This window comes from Bombus impatiens, unplaced genomic scaffold (assembly GCF_000188095.3).
Source record: "Bombus impatiens unplaced genomic scaffold, BIMP_2.2 scf_0064, whole genome shotgun sequence".
Taxonomy (NCBI): Eukaryota; Metazoa; Arthropoda; class Insecta; order Hymenoptera; family Apidae; genus Bombus; species Bombus impatiens.
In genome coordinates this window covers 205,382-230,843 of record NT_176483.1, presented here as the reverse complement: position 1 = coordinate 230,843, position 25,462 = coordinate 205,382, and the positions used below count along the sequence as shown (strand labels likewise).

The following is a 25,462-nucleotide window of genomic DNA, read 5'->3' as shown; positions in this document are numbered from 1 at the left end:
TTCTTATAATTCTCAATTAAATGTAACTAAATTTAAGATTTCTGTAAAATTTATTATTATTAAAATACGTATCTTCCTTTATTTCAAGTATTTTACGTTCACGAGAAAATAATTAAAGAATATTAATTTACATTTAATGTATCGTATTACAATTACAATTTAGATACTATTATAACGTGCCACTTCAATAAAAAAATTGCGAGCACAAAAGATGCTAAGGAGTTCAAATAACGTTCCTTTTTGAATTATAAATAAATATTGAATCGCTCTAAAAGAATAGGATTTTAATGAATAATAGAAGAATAACTTGGAACTAAGATGATTTCCTCTTATACGTCATATCAAACAGACTTAAAGGCATCGTGTTAATCTATACACCTAATGAAAAACACTTTCAATTGCAAGAATAACACAGAAAGAACTAGAACTTCAAATAATCGATCCAATTCTGTTAGGAACTCGTCTGAAATTCATCGAGGTACTCGCTTCTCATTCACTGTTTCCTCATTCACTCTTTCCTGGCTTCTACGAAACAATTACCGCGTACCTCGTGCTAATCGTTCCATGCGCCAAGGCTATGCAATGACGCACGGAGTATACCTCACTTAGGAGGAGGCTGGCTCTTTTTCAAGAAACCGGACAATTGCGGTGCGCGTTTAATCGCAAAAGAAACCGGGAAAACAAATCCGCGAAACCGGGTCTGGCCGCGTTTTAGCTAAACTTTTGTCGTCGCTGTAACAATCGTAGCCATTCAGCGTCAGGAATCTAGCGTCGCTTCTGTCCGAAAAAAGGAAAAAAGGAGAAAGAAAGATAAAAGGGGAAGAAAGGAGAAAGGCGAGGAGAAAACGTGGCTCGGCGGGACGAAGAAAACGCACGGTCCACCCGTTATAAAACATTCCAACGTCACCGGACTATCCGAGCTTCTACAGGCTGCGGCCGTTCGTTTTTGTTTTCGTCATCGATCCTGCTTCCCGCCTGCCAGACACCGTTTCTCCTTTCCTCTTTCTCGCCCGTGTTTAAACCGCTTTTGTTTTGCGCCTCGTTTTGCGTCCAGACATGGGAATAGCCTGGAATAAGTTAACGATAAGGCTACAGTGACTAGCATTAATGTTTGGATATTTCATGAAATTGGAGAATTATTTCGTTTGGTTATTCTTTCTTCTTTGGAACAAGTACACGCGTTAGATAAATTGGTCGAGTAGTACGTTTGTTTATGTTTTCCTAAAAACGTACATCAGGTGTCGTTATTCTTATGTAAAATTTATCTAATCAGCGAGTAATTTATTTATCCCATTCTTTTTATAAATTCAGATTCGTGTATCTTTATATTTTTTAGACAATTTTTATGACTTTCTGCGAAATATGTGTATTAATAAAAAGAGAATAGATTTATTGCTCGACTCAGTAAAATGTATGTTTCTATCAAATGAAATATTTGCTTTAACATATGAAAACAAACGTATTAAAAGCAAATGTGTACAAGATTAATGTTGCGCATATCGTGGTACCAGAATATTAATACGAGTTACACTGTATATGAGTTTGTCAGAAGATATACTAGTCAACTTCATAAATAGGAAAAGGGGATAATAATGTTACGAATATTCGTTGATTTTCTATAGAATTTAATTTACTGGAATTTATTATGAGTCTTAATTTAAAATTTACTATTATAGTATTTGTTGTTATTTCTATTCACAGAGGTAAGATCAGAATAGTTATAATTTTATTGAATGGATAAATCTATCACGCCGTTCTGAGCCAAAAAAACCTTTATTGCATGCGCTTACAAAAAAAAGGGATAAAAACAAAAAGGCATCTTAAGCCTATCGATTACATCTATCGATTGTAACTAGGATCATCCTCTAGTTACTATTTCTTATAACTAACGCATCTGCATATGGATGACGAGCACGAACTCACGTTGTCATTTTCAACAGTATTTTAGAATTTACGATTACTTATGCCATGCGTTAGCATTTGTTATACTCGAAACTCGAATAACAAATTTACAGTAAAATTTACATAATACTTCCTGTAATTCTTCTAAAAGAAACTCGTTCAATTCTAACGTTCAATCCCGAGGAAACAAATGCTACATTTTCTATGGGGAAAAAGAGACTACGAAACAATGATAAGGAAGTTTTCGTAATTAGAAGACAGCTATAATCGAACGACGACTTCCGTCTTAAGGAGGCAATAAAGCAAACGACTGGAAACTTTCGTTCTAGAAATCGTCGGGTTATTTCCGCCATTTCTGTCGTTTTGTTCCGATCCGGTATTGTCCCTCGCTTTTTCTATTTTTTTCACCTTGTTCCTTCATAATCTAATACTAATTCTATACCCATTCCGCCGTAAGCAATCCTAACAATTATAGCAATTTTGATCTTTTAACAATCAAGGAAAACGAAAATTCTGAGATTCGTACAAAAGTCATTGAAGACTCAATGGGAAGGAAATTTTGTCGAGTATTGAGAATTATGCCGCGAAAAAGTATACATAAAACTATGATGCTAAATCGTTGTCGTATCATTATTTTATTTCCATAATGTTAAATACGATTATTAATATTCTATTTCATATTCACCGAGTAAAACTTTGTTCAGCACGCCTTCAATATATCAAGGGAAAAACCACAGACAGTCCCCGCAAGATTAATCTCGTTACTAATCCACTAATCCCAATCCAGACACGTTTGCCGACATGCGTTCCATGCAAGTTCTTTGAACGACGACGGCGTGCCACAATTTTGAATTCGTTTAGCGATTCGAGGTGCTCAGCAGGGAGCAAGGAGCGTCGTGTAGCGAGAAAATTTCATTTCTAGGCGAGACGAGCGGATTAGAAACCGTCAAAGTCATCCGGGTTCCGGCGTTATTTCCCGCTAGGTCGAAAGACAATCAACCGTTGGAGAAGATCGAGAATGGAGATAGATTCACCTGGTTGATGCGCGTTGCCCTCGAGAACGAAAGCTGAAGCGCTGGTAATAAGTGATCGCGAAATAATGAAGATTCTTTGAGAGCTCCGGCGAAATTTATCTAGCCTGATGGAATCCATTAGAGCTCGTTTTCTTTTTTCTTTTTCTTTATTTTGAGAAAACTCTCGCGAGAAAAATACAGCGGTAAAAGATAAAAGGTTAACCGAACTGAAAATGGAAACGAGAGTTTTAGAAATTAACTGATAAAGAAGTTCGAAGAACTCGAACACTCGAGGAGCGCTGAAATTACGAGGATGAATTTTTGGGTCCCGATATTAATTAGTTGTATATAAAATGGATAATTTTATAAATGTGTAGAATTACCCAAAATTTAGTGTATTATTATGTACAATACTTATTTCAAATCATTTAGAGAAAACATTGATCGTCTCGTTTCCAACTATCTAGTAAAATGGAAACTTTTCAATATGAATTGGATCATCGATCGTCGATGACATTTTGTAGCTTGGAGACAGCGATAAAGAGAAAGAGTAGAGAAATAAGAAAATATGGTAACATATCACGAATAGACGCGTTAAGGTTTTGATCGATGTAGTGGAAGTTGCGATTCTATGTTTGAGTTTCGCTGCACAGCTATTTTACTAGCGAAGAGTGAAAATGAGTTTTCGATCGTTGAAGACTGTTAGAAAGAAGTTTCAGCAATGTTTCAGTTATCGTGTGCGATGTGCTCGTTGCAGTAGAAAGTCATTAATATTACGATCCGAATATTAGTTATTTCTGTGAAAGTTCTCTCTAAGAGGAGGAGTACGCCACTGACAATTATCGATAGTGATAGTTGTTTATTTGTATCTAATATGCATGTTCAGTCGAAGATATTACGAATATTTAAGGTGGTGTTTCTATAAGACGAAATAAAAACACAATGAAAAATGAGACAATTGAATTTCAGGCTTTATTTATCAATTATTATCTAAAAAAAATTTTCTCAGCCGTAATGGTATTTTAGTTGATCTTTTGCCACAACATCGGTTATTGTCACAACTAATATGACAGATTTCAGACGAACTTTTAGAAATAATAGCCTGTTCAATGTTACGTTGTTTATTTCGTTCTCATTTTAGCATATTGAAATGTCTCTTATACTCCCATCATTTATTTTCGACCATCCGCTATATATCAAAAGAACCTCATTACTTATGGGATAACCTGGTATAATAAATCAGCCGCATAGAACAAAGCGTCGATCAAACGAGACAACAAAATCTACCGATGCAGTGTGTCGTTGATATAGACAACTTCAGGCGAGCGCGAAATTTACGGGTAGACTTTATGAAAAGCTGCTCGCCACGCAAACGTATCCAAGCTGAGCTTGCAAAAGCTCAAGCGAAGAGATCACTATCGCGTGAGGTTGCGCGCGCGGAAAGATTGTAAACTTTATTGCTTCGTGGATATAAAAAGAGAGCGATTTATATGTATTTTGCCGGACTTCGTTTTTAAACAGCGAAGTATTGAGAAAAGGACTGAGTTCATTATGTACAGGTGAGTGATAATGACAAGAATGAATGATTCAATTTCAAGTGATATCACAGGTAATCTGCTGGTATTTGAAAGACTATTAGTTACTGCTTTAAAAAATATGCTCATGTGGAAATTGATAAATTAGATTAAGTTATCGTTTGATTCCATTTATAAATTTAACGTTTCGATTATTTTTACGAACTATATGAACTTCTGAAACTTAGTACCTACGCACTTAGTCACGATAGATGAGTCGTAAATCCATGACAGGAGTAATTCGTAGACACGAGGTTTCCTTTCCCGCGGGACCAGTCTCTCCGTTGACCTGCGCTATTACTTTGATAACCTCGCAGTTATCAAGATGTGTGCGAGGTCCTAAGAGGACTGTCCAAGTTCTGAGACGTTCAATGATTCATTAGCTACTCATTTCTCGCAATTCCACATAAATAATCGTCGCATATAGTACTTTAGCAAATTTTATTCTAATTTAATAGAATTGACATGTCAAATTACTTTTCTGGAACTAACTCGTAATAAATTACAAATTGATATATTTACCGATGTGTAAGTTACACCGAGACAAAACTAATTGGACGCTTAAAACGAACAGTTAGTTAAAATGGAAGTTCAAGATGGAAAATTAAAAACGATAATAAAAATAAACTAAACTCTGAACGATAGCTTTTAATAGCCAACCTCAGATTCTATATTTTACGTACTAACGACGTTGATTTATATTAACTGCATTTGTAACAAAAGTGCTTAGTCTACGGCACTTGCGATATGCCGTAGAGTTACCGAGTTTGCCACTTCTGTCGCGTCATTATATCAGCGTGACGTAACTGCCAGATGTAAGGATTGTAAAGCCGTGTATGTTCGCGATTTCAGCGATAGTATAGCGACACGAATCGCTCGCGATGGGCGTCCCTTTCATTTCAAGGAGGTCAGCCGTGCTTCTATTCCGGCGAAATTGGATGGAACGAGGGTGCAAGTGATCACGATAACAAATTTTCCAGCAGCGACGCTGGAAAATACGAAACGACGCCCGGCAGAGATTGCAGTTTACGAGCTGGATAGCGATAGCGCGACTAGGAAAATTTCGTCCAGGATCATGTGCCGGGCCCTTTGTCCACTAATCTTATCGTACTTTCTTTGCAGCAACTTAATGGAATTTTAAACGTCCATCTTATCGCTCTACCAACGATACCACTTGCGAAGGCTAACAGCTACGTAGCTGGAATCCTGATGAAGAACTGACGTTTCAATGAAACTTGTATCGTTTTTATTAATAGTATGTTACAACATTTTTGAAACTACAATTTCACTTGTTATTTCCATATATCCTCAAATATTATATTATAGCGATCATTTATTAACACTAGAACTGCTAGGATGCTCAAAACAACCAATTCGTATAGTATTTTCATGGAAATATGATACATTTACAACGATTTTTGGGAAATGTTAATGTTCGAAATTTTGACATGGATGAAGGTTTCTTCTTTCGCTTGTTTCGCGTGTGTTTTCAAAAAATAGCTTTCACTTTAATTTCTTCTTGATAGAAAATATTTTGCGGTAGACTTTGAATGTAAAAAGAAGAATTTAGCGTAAATATTTGTTTGCAATTTCCTCGTTTCCTGTTGTCGAATTGTTTTACGTTTTCAAGTATCCTAATTATTCTATATTATGTAATATATTTAAGAATTATTTCAGTATATTTATTCAGACGTAAAATTGTATAACTCTAATTGCAGGAGTTTCTTATCAACCGATGAAACTTCTACGCAACTGTTTGAAGCAGAAATATTTTCTTATAGATGAAATGTAACTGAATGTGCCTTACAAATTGAATATTTCAGATACCACTGTTAAAGTAATTTAGCATTCTGAGAGGCTTAAGTTACGAGAAGTAAAGGAAAATGGCACAGTGGCGAAGAAAATAATCAACAACCGCGCTTAATCTCCTAGTAAAGTAAAAGGGACCACTCGTCAAGAGACCGTGTTTAATTAACCGTTGTTGCAATTAATTTACGTGAGAACCAGAGTGAAAAGTTATTTATTCTTTAATTAAACTCTGGGGGAGCCGGTGAGTTCGGACGATTAAAAATTGTTAACGCGTAATTTACCTTGATATTCGCCGAACTTCTTTAACAAGAATATAAATTACGAAATCTCTGTGAACTTCCTATGTGAAAAACATCAAGCATTTAACAGTTTAATTATAACTTCGTTTATTACAAAGTGCAACACGTTTGTAATCAAATTGTCTCGTACGCAAAGTGTTCTTAACTCACTATACTTCAACTTCAATCTTATTCAACTCCAAAGACCATAGAAATATTCGGGACATTTTTCAATTACGTTTAATTTATAAAGTTACGTGAAGTTATTTGTATGCAAGAAAATTAAAATTAAAATTGTCATTAAAAATTAAACAAAATTAAAAATATCATAAGTAACAATATTAAAAAAGAAAGACTGCTTTGGTGTTCGATAAAATAAAACATCGGAGCATAGTCGGAAGTCATCGTAAAAATTGTCGTCGATACGAAGAAAGTAGGGAAAGTAGAAAATATTTTTGAAAACATCTCAAAGAATAAAACTTATCGAAATAAAGCTATATTCAAAAATGACAAAATCGATGGCTTCATTTTCGAAAAAAATTAAGTTTGAAAACCCGGAAGATTTACGTGGATTTATTTAATTTTCCAATAGACAGAAGTAGAAACTAGAATTCGTCCGTGTTGAATAAAAAATTAGTCCAGCGCGCGTCTACTTGACAAATTTTCCGACTCGTTTCAACTTTCGCATATGTCGAATGTCCCCATCCAATTGTCCATTCTTGTCCAATTGGAAATTGATCAACTACGCGTGTACTTGTCAGGTTTTTAAACCCGATTTTCTCAAAAATGAAACTTCGAATTTAAGTTTCGCCTCCAGTCATATAATTTCCTTGATCCCATTTGTGCAACGTATTACGAACCACCCTCTATACATCCTCTCCTCCCTAAACAGCCATTCGTAGAATAAAATTTGCGTTCTACTTAACTTTTACTCCCAGTGCAATACAATGTAACGCGGCTAAGTCGTCGCTGTTTAATATTTAGCGTTAGCGTTTTAATAAAATGAACCCGCGATCGCCTTTGAATTCATCAGGGGCAGAAACGGACACGGAACTGGTGAGCATTTTCCAACGTTTTCTACATTATGCACGACGAAGATATAGAGCCAGACCGAAAAGAGAGAGAGAGAGAGAGAAACAGAAGAAAAAAGAAAATAGCGAGCATTGGGCGAGGAAAATGGGGGTAAACAATGGTGGGAGAGGTTCAGAAGGGCAAATTCAGAGCCACACTGCCTGGATCCTTTGTTATACCACGTTGAGTCTTCCTTTCTTTTCTATTCATTTCATTGCACCGCGCTAACAGCATGCTTTCCCACTCCTTCCAAACCCTCGACCCTTTCGTGCGGTGGTTTCTATACATCCGGCTTAATAAAACGTTCAACACTCTTTCGTTGTTACATCGTGCGTCTACCAACTTCCAATCCTCTCATGTTCCACCATACTTACTCTCCTTTTGCTTTTAAATGTCGCGGAATGCGATTAAAATGCACAGAAAGAGCACGGGCAGGAAAGCCGTAAATCATTTCCTTTTTCATCGAGGTAAGCGAGTCTCTTGCTGGTAAACATTTGTATTTGTGCGATGAAGACAGGAAATGTGTAACTTTGTCCTCGTTGAAATTAATTGGATTATGCGAGGAGCTCGAGTTAAGGATGTCTTTAACCTTTGTGCAAATGACAGCACGTTAAATATTTAGAATACGATGATTAAGCAATAAGATGTTTATAAAAGATATCTTTTATAGATTGAAATAAATTTGGCAGCGACAATAAAGAATCGATGCATAACTTTCAGAAGTAACCGTAAACTGGCACATGGAAAATCAAGGCAACATGACGTTCTAAGTTAACGTCCCACTTCATAAGCACGGTGCGCGTGTAAACAGCGCGAGTTGCAGATTGAACGTGAAATTGTAACTTCCCGTGCTTTCTCGTACGCTTCCGCGGAAACTCGCGGGAAGACGATATAAAAGATAGCCTCTTATTGCTTGTACCAAAGTGAAACGAGAAACACGCCGGGAGGAAACGCGCAGACGAGATATTCTGCTCGTATAAATACGAATTATGGAAATACGACAGATGTGACCGCGGAAAATTGAAAAATCGATGCAAATCAGCGCGCCTAAGTCTGCTCATAGCGAAGTTTCGCCAACTCAAATTACGTATGTTACTCATGTACTTATTCAGAACTAACAAACTTCCCGTACATTTCGATAAGGTGGTTCGATAAAAAATTTCTTAGCAAGTTGTTCGATGGTATTTCCAAGTTTCCGATTCTTTACTCTTCCAGATAGATTTTGTATAAAAATGTTAAATATTTGAAATGCAATAAATATGATTTTCTTCTTATTAATATACGATATTTATTACTAATTTATTTATACCAAAAATTATCCCGACTTTTTGCAAATTTTTCACGTATTTTCATGAGAAGTTCCGATTATGTTGAGGTTGACGGATAGAGGAACGAGTGGATGAATTTGTAATAGAAACAAAAATATATTGAAATAAGTATAAGTACAAGTATAATGTACGCTAATCCAGATCTCACTTTTTTAGTTTCTGTTACAATACAATAGAATGTAATAGAGAGCGCGTTCATACATTTATAGCAAAGGATATTATCAAAAAAAGTTAAGTACTTAGTGTGTAATTATAGCTGAAGACTACAAGAAACAGTAATCACAATCTACTTATAGCTCTTTTGTTTCTAGACCTTGTAACCCAAAGCAATATTCAATATTTATATTCAAGGGCACAATAATATGAACCTCTTGTTGTTTTTAATTCTTTTTTGCTTCACTAAATTCTATTTTCTTCGTAACAGCGATGTCTAGGCCACGGGTACACAAAAAAAAGTGTAGAGTTTTTCTTGAAGTAATTACTTCAACAGATTACAAATTTATTTATCGTTTACATAATCTAACAATCTTGATTTTTCCATTTTTTCTCCGGATATTTTCTTTTGAAATTTTGCTTAACCTCGATTTAATATCAACAAATAAGAATTTAATTTTACATAATGCAGCAAGCAATTAGGATGTTTCTGCTTGTTTGAAACTTGCTCCAGGCAGGTATTAAATATTGCAATCGTATAACCGTATTTATGTTTCACGCTAACACTTGAATGTGAAATGAGAATGGTTCATGGTTCGGTTTGCGTAATTATCGTTTAATCGAATCGATCATTATTCAATACCGTTTTGTAGTAAGCTCTTTTCAATTGATTTTCGATGGGAATATTTGCGTACACGCTGCAGCACACACGTGTATCTTTGTTAAAAGTAATTGACGCATTATTTACTTAAATACTTTTATCGTTTAACAATAAAGGAAACTTAAACGTTCATTGAAAATAACAGTATTTTTGTAAAGTTTATAATTATTGTATCTTATTTATATCAGAATTTTAAAATATATTTCAAGTTGTTTTTATTGTGCACTTACAACTGTTGAATATATTCACCATTAGAGACTATGACATTCTTAATGTTTATTGAAATAAAAATTAATGTGGTAGAAAAAAAGGGGAGGATACGAATACTTCATAAATATTCTCTTAATTATTTTTTCTTGTTTTCTTATATTTTCCTATATTTAAATCTTCACCTGGTATGATATTTCCAAAAAACGGAGCTCGATAATAATTTCCTATTCAAACACGAGAAGTTTTTCCTGATATAATGGACGTTAAACATTAAATAAAATGAATTACGTTCATGCTCGAACATAGTTCATAACTTTGGTAAAAAAGAGTCCTATTAAGCGGTCTTTTTTGTACGCCTTTTACGATGTCGTGCGCCGGAAATGAGATGAAAATTCTGTGAAAAGCTCGAATGAGCTGGCGCGTTTGTGAGACAAGTCGACCGATTTGACGCGGAATAACTCGTCTTTACGAGTTGAAAAACTAGAATGCACAGTCTCTAAGACAGTCCGTTAATCAGACTTTAATTTAACTGCCTGTCTTCGTTCCATCGCTGCGTTTTTCATTTCCTGTTCTGCAGAAGTACGACCAAATGGGAGATATGGAAGGCGACATTGAACGGAAGCAGTATAAAAGTTAAAGCACTTAATTTGAAAGTAAGACTATTTCTTAGCAATAAATGTCAAACGTAATAAGATTTATTCTCATGTTTAAAGATTAGGAAGTTTCGTTGTTCTTGAATTATTTGGTTTCTTTTTATGATTAAATATTTACAATTAGTTCTTTGTTTAGTTTCTTATAGGTGATGTAACATCAGACTTTTTTTAATAAGACGCAGTATTTACCTGCTTCCAATTTTCACATTTAATTTTTGATAATTTCAAATATTTCTTCAATGCAATAAAAGATACAGTGCATTATAAAAAAGATATAAAATATAATCTTCCTTGGACAATTTTTTCTTCAATCTAACAATTATATAGATTGTATGTTCCAATTAAAATTTTTCCAGACGAATAAGAGATGAAAAATTCTTGAATCATACTACCAATCCCATTTAATATTTTTCTCCGGACAGATGGATAAAATACTTAATTATACTTGCATATGTAGACAAAGTATACTTATTTTTATTAATTACGAATTATTTCCACTAACACGATTAACATCTTCATGATAAACTTTGTTTGTAACAAAGTTGCTTTTATTATTTTAACCAAAACCGGGACCGATAATTAATAGATTTTAATCGACAAAGGTTACACGAGAAAGCGTTCGATTAATTATTAGCCTGATACTATATTAGGCCACAATTTCATGATCTAAAAATGAAACAAGGACTGGTTTGTACATCGACGAAACGGAAATCGGCCAACGATAGTGTGCATTGAATGCATCCTGAGAAACAGCGACTCGTCAAAAGGGAACATTGGGAGGAATTAGAGCGTGGTTCAAAGGAGATGAAATGAAGACGAAAGAAAAAGAACGTTCGGAACGGGGGTTGAAAAAAACGGCAAAAGAGCATGTCCGCATTGGAGGAAATGGAAGAACGACTCGAAGCGAGAAGAACGTTGCACAGCGAAAAGATGAATGGAGAAAATATAATTTGCAGAAAATTGAAAAACGGAAAATCTTTTGAAATTTTGTATAAATTCCCCCCCTCCTTTTTTTTAGCAATTTTTATCGTTTTTAGATTCCTTTAAAAAAATGGGATTTATCAATTTTGTAAAATTGCTTGATTTTAAGTAATCGATGTCATACGATTTTTTACGATATTATATGATATTTATACGATATTATCATGTAAACGTGATATATCGAATTTTTATATTTTCTAGTCACATTCTACGTTAAGCCTCATTCATAACACTATTATATTAAAGAACGTTAGCTCCAACGTATGTACATAATATATTATATTTGGTTTTGCAGACAATTTAATACTTGTCAAAGTTAATTAAATCGATAGTTATAAATTTTACAAAAATTTCGTTCTCCTTCGTTGGTTCTTGTTCTTCATAAACATATACTTATTAGTGAATATAGTTCTATCTAGTAACAATAGACTAAATCAAACCTTGTGCATTCTCGCAGCGAGAAAAAGTCGCGAGAAGAAGTATAGCAATGGATACTTTAAAAACTAGATTAATGAGACAACAATGGAAGTCTGCAACCAGTCTATTAAAATAACAAGGCATAAAAACAAAACCAGGGGTGAGTCGGAAATACGTAAGAGAACAAAGACAAGAAAAATCCAACGTAAGTCAAGTATGAAATGGAAGAAAGGATAGAATGTAAGTGAAAGGAAAGGAAAGTATATTGGGAGAAAACGCAGAAATTTTTCTCGGAGGAAATAAATAAGACTGGAATTACACGAAGACGAAGACGAAGACGAAGACGGGGGTACCGCAGATTCCGTGAAAGCAAGAATTAAAAAAAAGAAAGAAAAAGGGAAAAGGAACAGGAAAATACAGAGAGGTAGGAAAACAAAAGTTGTTCTTCGTTCTAAAGACGGAGGAAACGCGTGGAAAGTGGAGGGAAAGGGGAGAGAACGGCATTGCGAGGTTGTTCGAAAGAAATTTGAATCGCAATTACGGAATTAGTTTTTTTCCCTCTGTTCAGCCGGTGGTGCACGAAAAAACAACGGGCGAAAAATAAAACACCAACGGATGTGTATGTGCTCAGAGCCAGAGCGGAGCCACAGCCGTCGTCGTTTGCTACTTCCGGTCCCGGTGAATGTCGCCGACTAATTTTCCGGACTGCACGCTGCTCAGACCACTTTCGAAACGGACGCCCTCCAGAACGCGATATTCTCGTTTAAAAAACTCCCTACGCTCGCGGATAATTGTCCGAAATGCGACTAAATGGATATTCGTTAGCCGCGTTAACTCTTTGACATTTCATTCCTTTGTACGTTCGAATATCCATTGACGCGTATAAGCGGCGAATTATGCCGAATTGTGCGGAATGGAAATTTATATGGACCAAAGATGACCGTACTTTTCATTTTTCAGCTAAACGATTAATACATTTGTTTCAAGTAAGGTATAATTTATATTTCTGAATAAAATTTTAAGACAGTGACGAATATTTTGTAAATCGAAATTGCAAAGGTTTTAAATATTTGGTGAAGAATAAACGAGATTATGTGATAATTTGATTTGCACAAAATTAATCTGAGTTTAAGAATACTGATCGAAGATGAACTAATCTGAAACGACAAAAAATTTTTCTCCAATAGATTATTAATCAACACTTGTCTTTCTATTGTTTGTTGAATAGTTCTTCGCTTAATTCTTTCTAAAATGCTCAATAATTAATCTTCAAGAACAATTTTACTTGCACATTTCCTCAAATCCCTGTTGCCACGCGTTATATATACACTATATACCACTACCTAATTATTCAACATTTCTATTTTATAAATAATTCTGCACCAAAAATCGAGTAATTATATATTCACTATTAATGCTTAATTAGAACTGTTAAAGCTCTAGAAAATAAATAATGAATTAATCATAACCAATCTATATCAATTATATAAACATAAATAGTTTTAATATTCGAGTGAAATAAATTTAATTGTTTGAATGAATCATGAATATGATAAAGAGCTATATATATCGGTCGATGAATTTACCGTTTAACAAACGCAGCAAATCAGTATTACCACATTTCCAGGACGATCGCGTACAACGATCATGACATTTGCTTATGGATATATCGATTTATATATCGGTATACGCGAGTGCGGAGAAATTCATCGTACAATCATCAGCCCGTGAAAGGTAAGTATTTTCAGGAGTTCTCTTATTCAGGAATTACCTAGCGTGTTTAACACAGAGAGGGATGAGTACGGTGCAACTTCATAGTCAGCATGGTTTCCGGCTAACTGGCCTACTCAGATAAGCCGAAACGTAGCAAACTCCTACGGTAGATACGGTTAAGTCGACGCGATTCAGTTCCTCCGTTGGCAGAATTATCGAATTATCGCGTTCGCTACGCTTTAATTAGTAAATCCACAGAACGATAAGCTTATTTGCGAAAAACGAAACGATTTAGAGAATTAAAATACGAAAAATGCAATTTATTTATCGCGACTTCTCTTCCAAATAAGCATAATAATGCTGATTATATAATGTTTAGACATTTACATCTTAATCGCTTAAGATTCGTTATAAAACAACATCATTCGAACATATTTTATAATTATTATATTCACGATTAATTTAATATTACGTATGGTTGTTAATATAATATGGTGGTTACACGAATTTTAATATGAAATGTTAAATGTATTTTAATATATCTTTCATATAAATTTTAATATAAAATAATCGAAGAAGAGAATAACCGATAACTTTGAAAATATAAGTATTAAATCTGTACATAATTCTCAAACCTAAAATATTATTAAACGAATGTCTAAAACGTCTACGGTGGATTTCAACGAATATTGATATTGATTTGGACAATTTTTCTAGTGAATCAAGCTATCCGTTCGACGAAAGTCGTCCAAAATATTACCGCGAAGGTACAATGACTTGAAAGCCCTCGTCTCTCAACGAAGATGAAATATTCGGCTGCAGCCCTTCTCATTTTCCTCTGCCCCTATCTCGGTTTTCGATTAGAGAATCCATATAACCAATGTGGGAATCGACGGAGGCGAGCCATCATTCTGCAGTCTCATGTAAATCGATAGCACATCGTCGAAAATTGCAAAAAACTATCCGCCATTAGAAAACAGGGATAAAAAGAGAGAGGCTAGAGCAAAACGTCAGGTTTGGTTGAAAACAGTGGACTAAAGTAAAAGGAAGGTAAAAAAAAGAAGTCAAATGAGAGAGAAAGCGAATTAAAATTGTCAATGAAAGAATTATAATAAAAAATATTTTAGAAGAGGTACGTTTTTAATACGATTATAATAAAAATGGAAAGTTTACTGGAACAAGATTTTTTAATGCGAAGAAATGAAAAAATGTGGCAAAGGGAAAACGAAAAGATGAAAGTGGAATAGTTTGAAAGAAAGAAATTAGGACATGGTGCAAACGGATTGCCACAGAACGGCAACGAATAATAGGATAGATAAATGCACTGTAAAGTCTGTAGAAGAGATAAAGCAATGATGAAAGTTAAGAGCGAACTGAAATAGGATAAATTGAACAGCAACGTTAAAAATGAAAATATCTTTAGCACCAGGAAATATTCTTAACGGTAGAATATAACAATTGTTAAGTATATGGAATATAGAATTCTTAATACGAATGATTAGTATGTAAGAGAAATATCAAATAATTAAATTAATATTTGTCAGGGAACAAAAATAATAAAAAAAGCGGGAATCTTATTACTTGGAACTAGTTAGTATATGAATGCAAATAATGAATACAATGCAGATACAAATGCTATGGAGAAATACTTTTGAATGATAGCTGTAAACAGCGCAGATGCCTAAAAATCCACAGTCTAATTATAGCATTAATTCTTAAAAGCATTCTCTAAAGCACTTTCTTCTTACACAGACAAGAAAAAGGAGCGTGGCAGAGGCAGAATATCAATTAAAAAGGAAAAAAAATAAGCGGACGATAGCGTCCAAAGCGAGACGACACAAAAATTGACGTTGCTTATCAGCGTGGAGCGCGTAGCCGTTCGAAATAAACGATTCCGGCAACCGTTCCATGAGCATCGAGCTCTCGAACCAGAGGCTCCACCCTTTCCATTCCATTCCTCGACCAGTCTCTCGTGCACGTCCGTTTTCGCCGGTCAAACCTCGACAAAGCAGGCGGAGAAACGTAGATAAAGGTTTTAATTCCGTGCGAATGGATCAACGTGCGAAAATCGAGTGGGTGGGTCGGACGAGGTGCCGCGCATGGGAGGGTGGGAATTGCACAAAGGGGTGGTTAGGTGGGACCCGATTGATGGACTGGCTGAAACAATGGTTAACTTCGCAAGTAATCGCTTAATTCCTGGATTCCCGAACTACGTCCAACCGATTTCCGATTAAACTGTCTTCCCAGCTATCTTTCGTTTTTTCTCTTTTTTCCTTTTTTTTTTTTTCTTTTTAATTCTGTTGATGGAATCGATGGCCTGCGGATTAGCTTCCGCCGCAACGATCAAATCTGCACGCGATACGAGCATGCGAATAATAAGAAAGTTTAGCGACATCAAACGCTACAACTATGGCAACTATGAAACTATGGAGCTGAATTTAAGAAATTTTTCTGCATTATTTTTTAAATTTTTAGGTAGTTTGCGATGCCATTTATGAGGATGTACTCTTTGACTATTTTTTAGCGTTGCAAGACAGGAAGATTTATTTAAATTGTTAGAGATTTCCGTGTCTGGATGGTACTTGTCACGCGGTGAATGTAATTGGATGGATTAAAAGATGTATGATATCTTATCAGCGAAGATTCGAAGGTGCTACAAAATTTTATATTACAATTAGTGAGACACGTTTTATTTCTTTGTTGAAGTAATGGTAGAAATACGTGCAAAATATCGATACTATACTTTGAACCGTTTTATTCATTAATACCCTTGGTACAGTATGAAGTTTTAGATTTAAATTGTTTGATATCATGTTAAATTTCTAAATCATCGTAAAAATTTCTACGACATGAAAAATATACGTGACCGTCACACATGTATAGCAAACAAATACGAAAAAATGAAACAAATTTTCAAATTAGGCAATATACATTCATTACTATCTTCATTTAGCTACATCTTCTTAATTTCTCAGTTTAAAATTGACTTAATTTCAAACCTAGTAGGAACTACAAACATCGTACATCAAGTAATACCGAAACGCACGTAGCAACCCTTCTGCCCCTCGCAAACTCGTTATCGATTAACGGAGGCAGTGAATCGTTACAAGTTACTTCTCTGGCGAACGATTGGGAAAATTTCCCCGAGCGTTCAGCCACTATACGCCAATAGCTTTTTCCCTTATTTTTCTGTGGAACCGGAGTATCTGGACGATATAAAGGTGGCCGCGAAATAAGGCGAAAGAAAGCAAACAATGCCCGCCGGCACGCTGAATGACTCACTTTGTTGCTTTCACTGCGAAACTTTCCTCGTCGAGGTACTTTTAAGGAAGTTTTCGAAGAATAGTAACGGCAATCATTGCCGAGCGAACGGCCGATTTGTTCTTGCCCATTCGGCCAAGAACTCGTCGAGCTTTTTCCCCGGGTATCGCCACGTCCCGTGACGCTTGAAAGCGCGACTACATTTTTACGAGACGATTCTTTTACGTGTCTAAACCGTTCGAACGTTTTTGACGTATCTACTTGAGTAACTAAGTTAAACTGAACAATACAGTGTTTAACTTCTTAAGAATCAACCAGTGAAATAGCGTGTAGAACTCAAGAAGGAAAACGTGAATGGAGTAAGTTGTAATTTTGTTAAATCGCAAAAAGTGTATTAGATTAATAGACACATTATAGAAGCTCATTATGCAAGTCCGGGGTGTAAAAAGGATGAAAGCATTAGTGATATGAAATATTTGTAAAAACTTTTTATTTATATTGTATTTTCTTTATTTATAAAACTGCTTTAAATTTCACAAAATTGCAGCATCTAAACGAAAGGAAAAGCAGTGAATAAAAATATGTCGAGCTACGTCTAGAAATTCTTTTCAGTAGATTTCAATCGTGAAACGACCGAAAAGAAATTTCACATGATTCGATGTTGCGTTGACTTTGGTCCTTAATACATTCGCTTTGACGCAGATAATAAAAAGAAGAAATATCTTTAAACGAAAATGGAAAGAATAATATACGAGCACGTCCTCTGATCTCAATTATTCTATTAAAGTTAAAATATAGACTAGGTAGAAGTCCTTTACAGATTAATCAACGGAGAAAACACGCTTCTATTTTCGTTCTTGTCACCTTTCCTATTCTTTATTTCCTTCATCTTTCGTTACAGTCTACATTAATGATAAAAATTTCAGATCTCATTTAGTATAAATAACAAATGATAAAATAACGAGTTACTTCTCGCAACTTGTATAATTTTTAATTGACAAAAAACTCGGAGAATGGAATTACTCACATGTTCTGTATTTATAGCAGCACCGTCACGAATATCTTGATGATCGGCACCAGAACCATTGACCATACCAGAACCGGCGCCAGCACTTCCGCTTCCTTTTCCACCCACACCGCCAGCTGGTGTTTGTGGCAAGCTCTGGAAAACAGAGAAATAGTATTGAAATAATTTATTGAGACACGAAAAATTTCTTAACACGGATACACATTAGTCGCGCTATAAACAGCTTTTTATACGATTCTTATCGAATCATTCTGTTTACACAAAGGAACACGATTTTTAATTTTCATTTTGATATCAACAAAGTTATCGAGTATTAAATTAAATAAGTTGTTTTATGCGAAACGCTGGATATATGAATTTATTAATAAAATGTAAATAAAATCAGTTATTTTAATGAAATAAAACGAGGTAAAATTGAAGAAGATAAAGTTATTGCTGCGCTATTTGAATTACAAATGTGATTTACTTGAACAATTTGTAACAGAACAATAAACGAAACCACTGCACTTTATTCCCATTTCCTTGCTTCATTTCTCATCTTTCACCCTCGAACGATCTATACATCTCTAATGGAACCCGCCTGCAGTTGCATTCGCAGAAAATCAATCTTCGTTGCTTACAATCAAATATAAATAAAATGAAATAGCTGTCAGAATGTATTTGTATTAAAGCAACGAAAATAGGTAGGTATAAAACACACTATTCATACTTTTAGTTACAATGTTTCCCATACATTAAAAGTATTTTTGTAAAATCACGGGATCGTCGATTCAAGTAATTAATTAAACCACTTCGTAATTAATTATCCTGCAACTTATCCCAGGATGCTAAATCTCGAACTTTAAAAAAATCATGATGTACGAATATATGTACACACTTGTAATATTATAGTTGCAATATATTGAAATTATTTTTAAGGCCTATAACGATTAGTATTTTGACTAACATCTTATTGAAAGTAATTAGAGCACCTTGATGTAAACTCAAAGAAATTTGAGTAAGAAAAATAAATACGTCCGACAAAAAAATCAGAGATGAGATTAAATTAATTATTGGCACAAGAAATATACAATTTTTTCTACGTACCTAATCTTTGGCTAAAAAATTTAACTATCCTTTTTTCCCGTATTTGCGTTCTCTTTAAACCCTCGATGGATGTTGTTCGTTAATTTCCCTACAGCAGGATTTATAAGCGGTAACAGAAAACCAGAGATCCAAAATAAGACGGTATGCAAAAATTACGACGATATAGTGGCGCAATTTAAAGTTGTAAATTACAGGAGGAGAAAGAAACGCGGCCAAGCGAGCCACGGTGCTATTTGTTCGCCCCGTTTCCTTAGCAGAATCTGCGCTAAAATCTTGTCTCGATTTTACCCCTTTCACCCGTTCGTTTCTTTCATCCGGGAAACCTTTTCTCGAACTGTTTTCGCCGTGTATTTCTGGCTCCAGCTTTCTCGCCTTCTTCTGTAGCGAGCGAACAGCTTTTATGAGATGGATTAGATGGGGCAAAGATGGTCGTAAAGGGAAATTTCGTCGAACGTGTTTGCACGTTCTTATTTCTTTATAGCGGAAGAATGTTGTACACAATGATAGTACTTCGAATTTATTTTATTATTTTTGAAATTTGGGATTTGGTTAAAGTTTAACATTTTAATGATGTTTTAAAGAAATTACATAACATGAAAGTATCTATAATACCTTTAATTTGTATTTTACATTTATTATCTTTATCAGGTAAATCATAGAATACGAATTAAAATAAAGTACCTTGAAGTTAAATAATATAACGATGATTAATTCGAGCTTTTATTCCAATTTGTATTGTTTTAATAAATTACTGTAAATAAACAAATAAATTTATTAGTAATATAAGATACGTATTGACGAAGTACGAAATTAATTATTTAATTTGTAGTTTACTTTGTACGTCATATTATTCTTTGGAAATTATTAGAGAAATTATTATAATATGTAAATGTAAAGAAAATAGTATCGTATTTGTAGACTGCGAGAACTATTAGTATAATATATTGATTTAACACATTTTAACTACGGAACAATGCTGTGCGATGCCATTAGACTAAAAGCAGAATTGTCTGGCGCTAGTTTCTATGAATATACGAACCCATTCCATTATCAAAGTGTGCCTCATCGATTTCAATAATACATAGATTAAATGTACATATTCATGGAAGAAAACTTTATTTAATGCACGATAAATTATATATTTAGGAAAGAAATGAGAAAAAAAAAGAAATAAGAATATGATTAAATATGATTATTTCGAAATACTTCACCGACCTTATTGCTGCTTTTAATAAAATATAAAAAAGAAGAACGCGACTGATTATTATCGACATGGAATTATTATAAAAATGTTGAAATGCTGAACAAACATTTTAATGCAACTTTCTATAATTGCGCATACAACATACAACTACACATACGTAGATGTAATGCGTAGTAGACGTATATGTAATTTACTAAGCTAAATTTGCAATGTGTACCGATCGTGCATTAGAGACACGAGCATTTGTTACTATCATAAGTTTTTACCATGTTAAAAGATAATATAAATTACATTTTACAAACAAATTACTTCGCTTTAATAAACGTAATACAGATAACTGCGGATCATTTATAACTTTAACTTCAGTTATATTGTAAACTGCGAATACATTTATCTATTTAGTATAGATTTTCGTGTAATGTTTGGGGAATATCCTGTGTCTGCGAATGAAGCATTTTAATAGCACTTTGCTGTTTAGACATAATGCATTATCAGTTATAGACGCTTAATTGTACGAGTTAAACTTTTCCAATAATGACATCGCTCAAAATGTAATAAATGCGGAAACACAAGTATTACATTACAAGTATTATCACATATATAATATCAAGTAAAATATAATACATAGTAAATGTTAGTTGGTTTTCCGAACAATGAATTCAACAGAAGAATATACTATATTCATAGAGGCAAATATTACAGCTACGATTTAAAATTGTTTCGATATATGTACGAGGTTCAACATTATCTCGTCAAAATAAAAAGAAAAGAAACTTATTTTGTTAACAAATTTTTTATGGTACTCCTTAATTTTCTTTAATCTCCTATTAAAAACAATATTAAAACTATATTATAAAAATCTGTAATAAATATCCTACGAACTTTTCCAACAACTCAATAATACTCACATAAAAAATTCAGAGGAATATAAAGCAATTCTCATATTACCTTCTCCACTTGGAAGATCTAAAAACGATTAACAACTACCGAACCCTAAAAGACCGTGTTCATGATTTCTGTGCGATCCAATCAATGGTTTTTAAGGAGGTACGAGAATGGCCCACAATTACGAGGATGGTATGAAATGCCACGACATTTTGCACGCAATATCACGGTTTAATGACGGCAGCCTTTTAACGAAGGATTATGATACGCTCGTTAGATCTCTCATCAAGGGGAACTTTTCCATATCCTAGCGTTGATATCGATCGATCGCTTAATTCCAGAGAATAAGTGAAAACTAAACATAATCGCGGTACGACAAAGCGTGACGTTAACGGTAACTGACTTCTTAATTACATCAATCTTTTTTCATATTTCGTCGACGAATATATCGTTGCGCAAGAAAGATTGATCGCTTTTTAAACGCCTGAAAGCTGTTCCTCCATGGGGGAAACAATGAAATCGATCGGAATGAGAACGTGGTTATTGTACTTTATATTATTCTGAATGATTTGCATGAAATTAGGTGGTAATAGCGCTGATAAATGAGGGTAAGGAAAAGAATGAGAATAGAGGGTATAGTGAGGGGTGAAAGATGTAAATATCATAGATGCGAAGATATTGTATCTGGGACGTAGACATTTATATAGAGAATTCAATTGTTTGGGAAATAAAAATGATCGGAGTCCGGATATTTGAAACTAAAAATCGAAGAACCGTTATTTCCCTCAAATCACACTGTATATACAAGCTTTGCTAGAAATTTGTTAGAAACGGTGTGGTAGTATTTTACAGTGAGTTATTACAACCTAGTTGGATATACTAAAAACAAGCACATAGTGTTGTGTAATTTATGGAATACAATACTATTCGATGGTATTTTTAATTAATTATAATTGCAATTTAGCCTATGATAGAAATACAATTACAATCTTGTTAGAAAACACCGAAATGCCAAATTTGTTCCTATCTGCACTTGTATCTTATTCAACATGATTTTCTTTAAATATATATATAAATTTTAAATTGCAAATTTTTATATTTTTAAAAAATTGCCTGATTAAATTTTGGGTGTACGATACTTGTTTTAGAACACTCTCACTAACAAGGAGTGAAATAAATACGTAAGAGAAATGGTATTGCTTAAGATCAGATTGCGAAATGGATATCCGTTGAATCTGATTGAAACAGAACTCCTAACAACTGAAAAATGAAACAGGAAATTTAATCGAGCATTCGTTTTATTCAGTGGCCGACACGTACATGATGGTGAAATTGTTAATATATTTTCCGTGAAAACTGCAATATCGATCAACTGCATAGAAAATGGAACGAGTTTCTGCTTTGATCTGAAAAGGAAGAATAGACGTACCTACCAATCAGTACGTAGTTCAACATGACGTTTCGTAACAGTACTGTCACGTTCATTTTATTCCATACCTATGTGCGAAATTTCTTTAATCACGATTGTGTAATCATAAAGTACAACCAGTTTGCCATTTACGGAGCCATGTTATGTATTCATAAAAAGGGAGAATAAAAAAAGAAGTAGTGGAAATTTTTAACAAATAGGTGTACACAGAACTTAAATGAAAAATATACAAATTCTTTTTCCAAGGAAAACGATATTTATTCTTCGAATTTTTCGAATACGTTTTTAAAATATTATTCCCTTTTAATTTATCTATTTCTTTCTTCTACGTTAATTGAACTATTTTTTGTTACTTCTATCAAAATAAAACGAATAATTTACTTCATGCGATGATAAATAAATTAATTTACTTTTTGTATAAAATATTCATGAAATATTTATCTTATATATTATGCAAAAAATTAAAAAAAAAAAAATAACTCTAAGATGATATTACTTGATTCGATCCAGTTTATAAAACCACCTAAACATGAAACTGCAGAAGCATGAATCTGAACGCTTCACGTAGCTTTTCAATCCAGCGAACAAAGGTGTGTAATTAAAAAGGAAGAAAAAGAACGTAATTACGAAATCAAGAATCACGTAGAGACCAATCCATTAGCGTCTCTCATCGTAGAAGCATCCGGACCCGGTCATTCAGCCTCAAATTACCCTGGTGAAAACGCGGCTAGAAACGTGGCTAGAAACGCGGATTTAATTGCTATCGTTCTCCGTTTCCTAAAATCGAGGACGCATGGTACGCGTGATCGTTCACGGTAATCATAAAATCAATAGCAGTCAAAGCAACACACCGGAGTTGAATGGTACGAAGAGGAGACACGAAAGACGCCAGAACGACGACGACAACGACGACGACCACGATGACGGGGTTCGGTTCCATTAAAAACGCTTTCAAGAATGGAGGTCGCGAGTCGATAAAGCGATATTTGGCCTTCCTTAATGGATCGCGGCCGATCGAATAGCACTTTGTAGGTGGAAAAGAGGAGTTGCCAGGTCGATAGAGAAGAACAAGGCTCGAACAAGTGGAAGGAAACGAAACAGAGAGGGAATCGGTACGCGAGAAGTAGCAAGAGAGTGTCGGTAACGAAAGCGAGGCCTGGGTGCAACCTCGAGGCCACCCATTCCTGCTACTCACCCCATTCTACGCTTCGTCCCCCACTCTCTCAGCTTTTATTTCGTGTATTGGTAATAGCATAGAGTGCTTCTCTCTCAAAGTAATAGAGGCTTGAAGACCCTTTAAGTGACGTTCGCCACTTTACTATCGCTCTTTATTGACGATCCTCCCCCTTCGCCGCTCCCTTTATTCCACGCTCCATCCACCTCTGGTATCTTTTATCGGTCGCGAGTAAAAAAAGCACAGGCAACCCTACCTGTCGGATATTTCTTCCTCTTTGTTTTTCCTCGAGGAAGTTGATAGTGGAAGGTCGTTCGAGATAGTTTCATTTATACGATGATGGAGCGATCTAGAAGGAAACTGGAGTCGATGATCGAGTATCGGTAAGATCGTTTGAATGGAGCAAGTTGGGGTATTAAGGAAATACAAAACTAGCGAGCTTTTTTTAAATTTAAGATTATTATACAAGTAATTCTGGATATTTCTTTCGTAAAAGCAATTCCGTTTATTTTTATGATAAGGTAATCATGTTTTTAATAAAAGCGTTGAAAGACTGATCGGAAAATTAACGTAATATACTATCTCTAAATATTAGTAGAATTAAAATTCTTGATTTTATCTCTTTACGTTTGAAACAAGAACACAATCATTATAGTTATCCATTTAGAATTCCCTCCTTACGTTTCTAACTACTAGTTATCATTTTCTATAAAATTCGAGAAAACGCTGCTTCGTTCTGGCGACGAAACGTTTCCCCTGCGATCTCTAACGTTGCATCAACGTATTACGGGATCATAGCTGAAACTCAATCGGCTGTTGCTTCTTTGAGACAGTTCGCGTGTTTCTTATTTTCAGAAATCGGGAACGAGAATGTTTTGGCCAGTAACTCACGCGCGTTTCCGCGTGCCGCACTCGGCCGGATGCGAGCTGCATCTTTTCGCCGCACTCGTAACGCCTGTTTCAATTATTGCGCCAACTATGCCCGCGGGAAAGTTCACTCCGTTTGCAACTCATCTATGCGGAATATGCGATATGTTTTACACGTCAAACAGCCCAAAATACCGTGGAATATTAAAAACTTCTTCAATTTCTTGAAATGTAATTTCCAATAATTATGTCTAATGGAGAATTGACAGAAACTGAGACTTATTCTGCAACAGCTCACAGAAGTATTTGAATGATGGTATTATTCAGTTAATACCATCGCAGATATCATACTAACTTTTGCACGATCTATGTTCAAGCTTATAGTAAAAAAAGTATTCAGTAATGCAACATGGAAAAGTACCTGTACTTCGTGTTTCGAATTTAAAAAATCAATCTTCAATCTTCAATAACTCAACTGTCCCTAAAAGTTTCTATAAAAAATCATAAAAGAAACTCCAACTATTTCATCTGATAATTAAAATACCAAACAGTGAATAAATAAAAATAGCAAATACCTAAATTAAAAGTTTCAAGTTATTTTCAATTTTCACTCTCGAGAACGATACCCACGTCTACGGTTATGAACCCGATGTACGCGAGGAACATTAACACCTCTCGATATTCTTGTTTCTTAAAACGCCTCTGTAACGACGTCGTTAAGCATCATTTAAACAAGCCGATCGGGTCGGGACGACCCGATCAGCGT

The 25,462-nt window shown here is 34.6% G+C and overlaps 1 protein-coding gene across 1 annotated transcript in view; it reads right to left on the bottom strand.

Annotated features, from left to right (window-relative positions):
- LOC100742007 (ras-GEF domain-containing family member 1B-like) overlaps positions 1 to 25,462 on the bottom strand; it is a 241,605-nt gene that overhangs the window by 50,620 nt on the left and 165,523 nt on the right. The window contains exon 3 of the mRNA XM_024372422.2: positions 18,052 to 18,186. Coding sequence (XP_024228190.1) covers positions 18,052 to 18,186 — 135 coding nt within the window. The remainder of the gene's footprint in view (positions 1 to 18,051; positions 18,187 to 25,462) is intronic.